Genomic DNA, 10,463 nt, shown 5'->3' with positions numbered 1-10,463 from the left:
AATTCGTTTACAAAAAAGAAGAAGTTTTCTTAAGAAGGTATAAACTATGGAGTGTATACACTACATAGTATAAACAATCTGAATTTTTGTGATTTGATTAAAAAAAAGTGTTAAAAATAATTATGTCAGTATTACGTAAAACTGACGAAATGTTAGAAAACATTACGAGATCATTAGAAACTTGGAAAAAAATAATAACAAACGTGTGCGCTAGTGAAGACGATATTAACCTTTTAAAACAACAAGTGGAAGCTTACAGTAAGTTAGAACAAGAATATGATAAAACAGATAAAGCTATACAACTATTAGATGAAAAGTTGAATAATTCAACAACATGTGAAGATGTAGATACACTGTATCAAGATTGTTACGAAAGCTTAGCCACTAGATCTACAATAAATCATCAAGATAGTAAAGTTTGGAAAGCGGTATTCAAAGATTTATCTGACGTCAAAGAAATACGGATAAAGAAGAAAAAAATTGATAATGATCAATACGAAGCGGTAGACGATTCTTTAATGTATTCTAATGTGTTTTCTCCACCAATCGATCCTATTACTAAAGTGGTTGTAAGGAATCCGTGCCGAAATAAAACGTGCGATCATATTTACGAATACGACTCAATAGTGGATTACATTAAACGTGTAAAACAGAAAGCAAAATGTCCTTACATAGGCTGCACCAGTAGACAATTGAGAGTGACAGATTTAGTTAAAGACAATGCAATGAAGAATCAAATTTCTCGATATTTAGAAACGCATCAAAGTGAGACTGAAGAAGATGACGATTGAAATAAGTAACAGCTTACATAGTTTCTTAAATAAAATGTTAAATTTTTCAATAATAGAAAGTGTTATTAAAAAAATTCTACTTGTTGAAAAATAAATAATTTGTTAATAAATTGTTTTTTTACAAAATTCTATAATTTTTACGATCTGAAATTTTTTAAAACTTCTCATCAGTATGTCAACTGTCATCATTAAAATATATAAGACCATTCATAGTTGTGGTTTGACGTCGCCGTCTGTCATTGGCGACGTAATAGTAATAGAAAAGAGCCAATCACATCCGTTTGAGTTTATCACGTGATCAAATAATAAAAACTCTTCGTAATTTTCCATAAATGCGTCTATAAATACCACATTACAAACAAAAATATTACGAAATCACAAAGCAATAAATTTTTAGGTTAATGGCAGCAAGTTTACCAATAGGGTCAATAGACGTTAAACAGAAAGTCAAATTTATGAATCGGCCTTTAGTACCTTTAGAAGTCTTCAATGTCTATATTTTTGTGGTAGTATCACGCATTATTTTTCCAAATCAGAAAGGAAGTATAACATTGATATTGCCACAACAAATAAACATCATTATCAACCATTACCTTTAACAATATATAATATATCGACATCTTATTTTATTTATTCTACTTTTAGAATAAACTGAATGCGTTTTTATTTGTTTTCTGCAGTGATTGACAATAAATGTAATTTATAACTGTTATTTAAAGACGTAATTTTATAACCCGCGGTAATTCCACCTCTACATTTTATTATAAATTTAATAAAAGTATTAATTAATTAACAATTATTATATTTCATTCTTTCCCCATGACGCTTCGATAATAAATCTCGACTATGATAAAGGTATCACAACGACTGTTTGTAAAAAATCGAAATTGTTTCCTAAATGTGTAACTGTTCCAACAACCCAATAGAAAAACCATGAATTAATTCGTTTTATTATGTCAATCACACCTCTACAGCATCCGTTGGAAAATCTATAAACATTTCGCGCATGCTCAGAAAACAACGGACGATCCAATTGACCAATCAAATATAGAAGCAAGTTAAAGAAAGTGGGGCGTTCAAAACTTGGTTGGATTATAGAATGGAATCGTCTAGTAGCAATATAATTTTGACGGTAGGAACGTGTGTACATGTGCTCAATTTCCTAACAAAATGTCTGTAATTATATTAATATAATAGTATTTTTTATACAGTTAAATATATTACAACTGTAGTTTTTTCTTAGTGTGTTAGACGATTTATTTTATTCAAATTACGTAAGGTAAGATCTTACTTAATATTTTAATAACGATTTACGATTATTTATTTAAATAAATTGAGAAGGCGGCAAATATTTATTCAAAAATCTACTTGTATACTTACTGAAAATTATTTTTTTGTATACGTTCATCGTTTTAAAAGTATACAGGTTGTCTTATATTATATCAACTAAATTTATATGCAAATTGTTTTGGAAATTAGATATTTGCGTACTTTAATTGAAGTTTATTACGAATTAATCTCCCTCTAATTAATATTATGATCAGAAGAACAAATATTTGAGTGATAAGATGTGTAAATATCACTGGATAATAAATAAACTACCAAAATTTTGTTTGTATCGAAATAAATATTGAAAATCAAATTATTTGTCATTTTCATTAACCGTGTATGGTTAACGTTATCAACATGGAAGGAAATTATAAGGAAAAAATTATCTTTATCGACATTTCACGTCTAAAATGAAAAAAAAATGTTCAATTAAACTCGTGATTTTAATCATTGCGCAAAATTTTTTGTTTATAAGTATTGCATGCATGCCAACTCTTTATTATTTCTTAGAGAAGTAACTCAAATAATATTATTTGCATATGTATTAAAATGTGAGCTCAGCTTATATACAATAGTTAACTAAAAATTTTTCGATATGGCAACGTTGCGTTTATTTACAAGTCGAAGAATATACGCAAGACACAACTTGGCATTCTGTTAATTTTAATTGATAGGAAAAAATTACAAAGTTGACCTATGACAGTAAAAAAGAAATTTATCATTTTAATACATCTATTTAGATGACTGGAAAAAATAAATTTGTTTGTAATTTCCGTACGACAATAACGAAGATTAATAAATTTGCCGCGTCTGTCTGTAGAAATGTTAATTCAACTTTATAACAATAACATTATTCAAAATACACAATTTGATTTAAATAAACGAATTTCGTCTAATTTACGCTTAATTTACTTTTCATTTATCGTTTAGTTACTTCACAGCAGGAAACGTACGGACCACGTTTAAGATCAACAAATTTTGAAGGTCACAGTACGTACAGTAATTTTCAATACCTCGAATTCAACATTGAAATAGATTATAAAGAAATTTGTAACATTCAAAACTAATTAAGTACATCTCATTACCCTAATTACATTTGAATGTAATATTTCCGTTTAGTTTCATTATGCAATCGACATTCTTAGTTCTATGATTTCATATTAGCTTTTACCACAAAACATCTTGTGATATGTCTGTGACTTTTACGCATGTCATTTGCATGCATGTTATGGTTATCAAAACCGGCTTCCGGACTGATTTATTGAATGCTTGAGATAAGATATATTCATTTTTACTTAGATCAATTTAATTTTAATGCCTACAATTACAAATTATACTAGAAGTACCTGCCAAGAACTTCTAATAGTTTCTATACACGTTTAACATAATTATTATTCTACGGCCATATTTCTTTTTTCGTTTCATTTACGCTGTTGCCATGTCGATATGTCGTTTATTGTGTTCTAATTTTATTTTATTTTATACTTGATATTATTATATATATATCATTTATTTGTTTTTGTTGTTTTATTTCGGTATCGGTTTTATTTACGAATAGACTGAAAATAAAATTATCGAAAAGTTTAAAATAAGATAAAAATTGACCATGAACTGAAGTCAATGACCTCGAGACAGATAGAAATGTAAACAATTGACTAATAGATTCTAAATTCATTTACTTCCCTTAAAACTTTTTAGGAAATTATTTATAATAAATTTTCGTTTTCGATATGTAGTTGATTGTACAATACTATTTAAAAGTTTAATAAAATCACCCTGGCAACAGTTATGTGCATCTTCAAAATGCCGCCATTTTGTTCTATTGTGTATAATTATATTAACAGTTTATCTAGTTAAACAAACTTAAGATTTTTTTTTTTTGAAAAATATTGTTTAAATTATGTTTTTTCCAGATTATTTATCATTCAAAATGAGTTATGACGATGTGATATCGTTACTTGGCGAATTTGGTAGATACCAAAGAAAAATTTATTTTTTATTATGTTTACCAGCTATTTTATGTGCCTTTCAAAAATTGGGTAACGTTTTTTTAATCGCAGAACCAAATTATAGGTAAGTTCTAATAAAAAAAATCCATTTATTAAATAATAAAATTGATATTTATAGAAAAATAATTTAGTGGCGCCATCTGCTTCGTATATAATAACTAACATTCGTCACTACCCCAAATTAAATTAACTAATCAATTTATTTCGTTAATAATGCGATATGGGACATTTATTTTTTGCGTATTTTATCAATTTGAAGTGATAATTATGTTTTGTCTGTCATTTATTAATAAATTTGTCTCAAAATATTCTCAACTGACCTTCTTGTGACCTCAATTGCTTTAATCGAACCGACGAGTTTGTATTGTTAATATAATAACAATTGAAACATACGAGGGGAACGTTATAAGTAGTTTTTATTTCTCTGTTAAATTTTCTTTCCTAATTGCATTGGACAGTACAGGACTGGGGTTTTTAATGATTTTTTTTTTTCGATTTGAACGTTAATAAATGACATTTTTTTGTATTTATCTGAAATATTTCGTTTAAATTTCTTAAATCGGACCACTAGTACTAATGTGAGACTGTTTATGTCATTTCGCAACATGACAGTTCTTATGAGTCATGTTCTCGAGACTTACAACGCTCATTGTATAATGCATTGTAGAACGTACCTATTATCGCGTTAGGTGACGTCATTTGACAGGTTCGTAACGTAAATAAAGTGCAGGGTCGGATCGGTAGTATTTCAATGACGATTCTATTCGAGAATTGAATAAAAACAAATTTATTTTTAAAAAATTCTATATTTGTAAAAGGAAATATCAAAAATATTTCACGTTAATCTTGTATTAAAACGTAGATCTAACTTCGCATTGCAACTGGAACATCTGCAAAGTAACCAAGCCGGCAAAAATCTTCTTGTGGTAGAGTTGTTTTATTTCGAACCTAAAACTCAGATTATTTTCGAAAAAAATCGATTTTGAACAGTTTTATTTACCCCGCGTTGTTAAAAAGATCTCTACACCCTTCTTGACACTCGCTTATCACTAATTCTATGTTATTAAATTGATTTTCTCTGGCCCAATTTTGCACCTCGTTTACCAATTTAATCCCAATACCTTTTCTACGATACCTGGGAATTCGATCTGGTAGATTTCGTTCATAGTTACGGATGATAATTTACCTTTTATCCACTACTAACCTAAAGAGCCACGTCCAGTCTTCTTTTTGTTTGTGTTTCGTTACCGCCACAGTTCCAATTATCTTTCTTTTCAATCCATCAATTCGGATGTTATCGATTTCACTTTCATCAATCATTTTATACCAACAATTCTCAGGATTTTTCATAGAGAAATAAGGTTCGTATACTTCGGCTACCCAGCAATCCAAAGTCGGTATTTCGTATAAAAATTGAGCAACTTTCATAAATATCGATAAATATACGGATATATATAAAGTTAATAATACAATCGGTACTGAAATAATCGTAAGATGTAGTGGTACCCCGAAACATATAAAAAGTATCGCTGATATTAGTATCATCGATTCGAACGTGAGCTAAAAGTAAATTAAAATAGTTTCCACTCGATTCCAATATTAAAAAAAAAATACTAGCGACCACTGGAAGCAGTTGGACGCAGAAAATCTTATTTTGGAATGAAAATTACATTGATTAGATTTTGTGATCGTTTTAGTACTTTATTCCATGAAAATGAAATACCGGAAGCTCGTTGATTCATTTCCTCAATCATTCCCAGTCATTTATTCGTTGAAAAAAATTAATTTTCTAAAATAAAGTTGTACTTCACTTCTTAATTTTGTAGTCACCCCTGTACATGTTAATTCTGTAAGATATATATATATTTTTTTCGATTAATATGTCTGAGGATGACACCGAAGCAAAAAAAATAAGTTTTTTATTCAATAAATTGTTCATAAATGCTATAAGAAAGGAATTATTATTTTCTAACAACCCCTGTACATGTTGATACGTGAGATTTATTTTTTTTATATAAATTCATGTTTGAGGATGATTCAGGACAGATTTCAATCAATTTATAGTATGTCTCATTTCCTTTTTTACTCAATAAGGTTCTGAATGTTATAAATAGGCAATTTTGAGCAACCCCTGTACATATGGATACGTGAAATCTAATTTTTTTCATAAATTCATGTCTGACGATGATTCAGGGGAGAAGTTTCGATCAACTTCTTTGTTTTTTTACATAACAAGTTTCAGAATGTGATAAACAGTTCATTTTGAACAACCCCTGTACATATTGATACGTGAGATCTAATTGTTTCCGATAAATTTATGTTTGAAAATTATTCCGAAGAAATTTCCATCTATTTCTAGCATGTCTTCTATCTTTTTTATTGAATAAGGTGTTTATGAATGTCATAAACAGGTAATTAATATTTTGAACAACCCCTGTACATGTTGATACGTAATTTTTTGATAAATAATTGTCTGAGGATGATTTAGGAGAAAAATCAATAAGTTTGACAATGGCCCTGTTTCGGCTCTGTTTTTTCTTTTTTGCATTGATTCCTAGTTTCAGCTTTATATTGAACAATTATTTTTCTTCAAATGTGAAAAAAACTCAATATTCATTTCAGTAACTTTGGCTGAAAAAGTGGCAAAACTTCTAAGATGACTAAATTTAAATGATTTTTTGCTTCTTTGTATACTTTTGATGAGTCTAAAACGAATTAAAAACCATTTTTTATTTTAGAAATGATTTCTATTTGTTGAAATGCGAAAAGAATAAGAATTGATTATTGAATTATTACAAAACTATAACTTGTACGTTAAATAAAACAATTGAATATCTCTAAATATTAATTATGCTATCAAAAATACTTTTGTTTTTCAAATACAACGCGTACAACCAGCTACTACGTACCTCTTGAAAAATAGCATTTTTCCAAACGTTATTCACAGTAGATAAATAACCATTTCTCACTACTTCCGATAACGAAGGAAAATCTGTATCTCTTTTTTTCCTTATCACTATATAATAACTCATAATTCTACTAAAAACAAAACATTTACAAACCGTTTTGAACGTAAAAATGTAGGGTTAACGTCACTTCATTTCTTCTTCTTTTTTATAAACGTTTGCAGGTGTAAGTTACCTACCGAATCGGATAATGCAAGTTATTATTTGAACGATACGATATTATCGATTTATTATCCTAAAGATGAACTCCATAATAAATATTCTTCTTGTGAGATATTAATTGATAACAAAACTCAACTTTGCGAATCGTATATATTCGATCATGAAGTATACGGATACACGTCTGTGATAGAGGTAATTAAATGAATGAAATTGTAGTTTTATCGTTATAAATTTTTTCACGTTACAGTATGGACTAACTTGTAGTTCAGCTTATTTAATAGCAACGTCGAATGCTCTATTTATGGTAGGCGTTATGCTTGGATCTATCATTTTCGGAGAAATGTCCGATAGGTACGATTTTTTTTTTTTTTTTAATATCGAATCGTTCCTGTTTGATTATATTTTTAGGATCGGACGTAAAATAACATTTTTCATATCGCTTGTGATTCTAGTGGTGGCAGGTTTGGTAGCGGCGATCGCGCCCGAATTATGGACGTTCACTGTTGCCAGACTTATTGTCGGCGCTACGACTTCGGGGGTATTTTTAGTCGCCTACGTCATAGGTTTGGAGATGGTAGGGCCGTCTAAGAGACCAATAGCCGGGACCGTAGTACAAATGTTCTTTTCTCTAGGATATATGTTAACAGCCGCGTTCGCTTATTATATCGATAATTGGAGGTGGATGCAATTCGCTCTGACTATACCCGGTGTGGCTTTTTTCGTTTATTGGTGGTAGGTAGAATGAAAAGAATCCTTTTTTGGGGTTCATGTTGAATTTTAAGGTTTATTCCCGAATCCGCTAGATGGCTTTTGACGAAAAATCGCACCGAGGAGGCGAAAAAGTTGATTCAAGAGGCGGCTAAATATAATGATGTCGTTATTCCTGACGAAACGCTCGATCAATTATTAGAATCCGCCAAATCGTCGAATTGTGATAAAAATGCCAAAGCCGCTTCGGTCATCGACATATTTAAATATCCTAACATGAGAAAAAAATCGTTAATCATCTTCTTTGATTGGTAAGTAGAATATTTGTCAAGGTTCGATGCGAAATGTATAAAAACATCAGGGCCGGACTATTAGCAAACTATTGAGAAAATTCATAAATAAATAAAAAAAATTTTATAACTGCATTTTTTTTTCAAAATTATTCAACGTTAACAAAATTCAAATTATTGATAAAAAATTTTTACAGTTATAGTTTTTGTTTGCTCCTCGTATATCTAGTTATTAATGGCGGTATAGCTTTTTGATATCCCCTCGTATATCTTCCAGTTATTAATTTGGAAACGTGTTTACATTTAATGTACTAGAAATTTTGATTGTACCTCGTAATTTACCTAATTATGATTGAAATTTTCTCGAATCGTAGTTTTTGATAGCTCCTCGTACATCCTCTAATAGTAATTTGTGATTACGAATAATAATTATAATCCGTGAAGATATTGAAAAAAAGTAAAAATAAAACAAAAATTAAATTCATAAAGTTATATAAATTAAATATATTGATGTCTAATGCCAACAGACCCATCTAGTGTCTTCGACGAAACTAAAAAAATTGACCTTGAATCGTCAGCGTAAATCATCTGATGTATATGAGAAATTACAGCGTTGTCGGATTTAAAATATATCGGGAGATTTAAATAATTTTCTATAAATTCGATATTTTAGGTTTGCTAACAATCTCACTTATTACGGTTTATCGTGGAACACGAATAATTTAGCAGGAATGCCAACAGACCCATCTAGTGTCTTCGACGAAACTAATAAAATTGACCTTGAATCGTCAGCGTAAATCATCTGATGTATATGAGAAATTACAGCGTTGTCGGATTTAAAATATATCGGGAGATTTAAATAATTTTCTATAAATTCGATATTTTAGGTTTGCTAACAATCTCACTTATTACGGTTTATCATGGAACACGAATAATTTAGCAGGAAACCCCTATTTAAATTTTGTGATGTCGGGAGCAGTAGAAATCCCAGCTTTCCTCATTTTACTATTTTTGCTCAATAAATGGGGGCGAAGGAATCTCATGTGTTGTTGTATGTTGATATCTGGAATTTCCCTACTCCTAACAATGATCGTACCCGACGGTATGCTAATATATCCCCCCCTTACTACATATTATTTTAACGAATATTTCAATTTCGTAGATAAACAATGGCTCATAGTTACTTTGGCTATGATAGGAAAATTAACGATCACATCGAGTTACGGGGCAGTGTATATTCTATCGACTGAACAGTTTCCTACTGTTATACGGAACGCGGGGCTCGGAGCCGGTTCCACTTTTGCGAGATTCGGATCCATATTGGCGCCTTACATGAACGCTTTAGTAAATAAATGTCGATGTTTTGACGTTCGACGGATTTTTTAACGAATAATTTCGTTTACAGGTACACGTATGGCAACCACTTCCGCTTCTCGTGTTCGGAACATGCGCTCTGATAGGCGGTTTGATGTCGCTCGTTCTACCGGAAACGTTAAATAAGAAATTACCGGAAACGATGGAAGAAGGGGAGCAATTCGGAAAGTAAGTAGATGAATGATTAAAATTTGGTGAAAAAATGTTTTTTTTTACTAGGAAAACAAAGAAATTGGTCGTAAAAGAAACGACAGATGATTTAGAAGCGTTGAACAAAGTACAAAATAATACAAATCGATCGGAAATAGGCGCGGATGAGAAATTATTACAAAATAGCGTTTCTTAGAAATGAATTTTTTCAATATCTCAGATATTACATCAATTTAACTAAGAATATATATTTTTTCATACATCACTTTTAAACATCACTATATATACTTTATACCAGTTTTATGTTAGTTTTTATACAATTTTAATAAATGAACTATATCTAACTACATTTTGTTCTATTTTAAACTAACCTTTTAACATTCAATCCTATTATTCCTTCTTATTCACAACGTTTATTTTCTCATTTACCCTCGTATTTTATAATATTGCATTACAACCTCCATAAACACAATGCACCAACCATCACTGCTGGATGCATACTAAATATAAGTCTGTAGATGTTTACGTCCTGGATGATCTTCGTCGGTGTTGCCAGACTTTTTTAACGATCTACCTTAACTAACGACGAAAGATAAATCATTTATTTACTAGAAAACAGTGGTGAATAGACTTAAATAGTAGTCAAAATCAAATATTTCACCAAAAAAATTATACTACGAATTG

The 10,463-nt window shown here is 29.9% G+C and overlaps 3 protein-coding genes across 4 annotated transcripts; 2 read left to right on the top strand and 1 right to left on the bottom strand.

Moving 5' to 3' along the window:
* The first annotated feature begins 29 nt into the window (after positions 1 to 29).
* LOC130894745 (E3 SUMO-protein ligase NSE2-like) lies at positions 30 to 895 on the top strand. Its single transcript, XM_057801717.1, has one exon. The coding sequence runs from the start codon at positions 123 to 125 to the stop codon at positions 789 to 791; it is 669 nt and encodes a 222-aa protein (XP_057657700.1). The 5' UTR covers positions 30 to 122; the 3' UTR covers positions 792 to 895.
* Positions 896 to 1,860: 965 nt separating this feature from the next.
* Positions 1,861 to 10,128, top strand: LOC130894742 (organic cation transporter protein). Its single transcript, XM_057801711.1, has 10 exons — positions 1,861 to 2,070; positions 4,034 to 4,193; positions 7,260 to 7,449; positions 7,505 to 7,608; positions 7,666 to 7,989; positions 8,040 to 8,276; positions 9,143 to 9,357; positions 9,418 to 9,599; positions 9,661 to 9,797; positions 9,849 to 10,128. The coding sequence occupies exons 2-10, from the start codon at positions 4,051 to 4,053 to the stop codon at positions 9,973 to 9,975; spliced, it is 1,659 nt and encodes a 552-aa protein (XP_057657694.1). The 5' UTR covers positions 1,861 to 2,070; positions 4,034 to 4,050; the 3' UTR covers positions 9,976 to 10,128.
* On the bottom strand, positions 4,916 to 7,268 carry LOC130894743 (probable N-acetyltransferase 14). Of its 2 annotated transcripts, none has more exons than XM_057801713.1 (4): positions 7,039 to 7,268; positions 5,334 to 5,689; positions 5,130 to 5,264; positions 4,916 to 5,077 (listed from the first exon to the last, which is right to left on the bottom strand). In XM_057801713.1, the coding sequence occupies exons 1-4, from the start codon at positions 7,159 to 7,161 to the stop codon at positions 4,981 to 4,983; spliced, it is 711 nt and encodes a 236-aa protein (XP_057657696.1). In that variant the 5' UTR covers positions 7,162 to 7,268; the 3' UTR covers positions 4,916 to 4,980. The 2 variants fall into 2 exon arrangements, with proteins under 2 accessions (XP_057657696.1, XP_057657695.1); XM_057801712.1 differs by having other exon boundaries at positions 5,316 to 5,689; positions 7,039 to 7,265.
* Positions 10,129 to 10,463: the final 335 nt, after the last annotated feature.

Source organism: Diorhabda carinulata, chromosome 6 (genome assembly GCF_026250575.1).
Source record: "Diorhabda carinulata isolate Delta chromosome 6, icDioCari1.1, whole genome shotgun sequence".
Lineage (NCBI taxonomy): Eukaryota > Metazoa > Arthropoda > Insecta > Coleoptera > Chrysomelidae > Diorhabda > Diorhabda carinulata.
The sequence above is the reverse complement of the archived record's forward strand: the minus strand, read 5'-3'. Positions and strand labels throughout refer to the sequence as shown.

Bases quoted from the DNA above. Each gene is read 5' to 3' on its own strand.
- LOC130894743 (XM_057801712.1), bottom strand. From the start codon at position 7,161: ATGAGTTATTATATAGTGATAAGGAAAAAAAGAGATACAGATTTTCCT. The intron at 5,265-5,315 runs GTAAATTATCAT...TCGAATTCCCAG, and splicing joins AGGTTAGTAGTGGATAAAAG to GTATCGTAGAAAAGGTATTG. The intron at 5,078-5,129 runs GTAAATAAAACT...TCTGAGTTTTAG, and splicing joins GATCTTTTTAACAACGCGGG to GTTCGAAATAAAACAACTCT.
- LOC130894742 (XM_057801711.1), top strand. From the start codon at position 4,051: ATGAGTTATGACGATGTGATATCGTTACTTGGCGAATTTGGTAGATAC. The intron at 7,990-8,039 runs GTAGGTAGAATG...TTGAATTTTAAG, and splicing joins GCTTTTTTCGTTTATTGGTG to GTTTATTCCCGAATCCGCTA. The intron at 8,277-9,142 runs GTAAGTAGAATA...TCGATATTTTAG, and splicing joins TTAATCATCTTCTTTGATTG to GTTTGCTAACAATCTCACTT.
- LOC130894745 (XM_057801717.1), top strand. From the start codon at position 123: ATGTCAGTATTACGTAAAACTGACGAAATGTTAGAAAACATTACGAGA.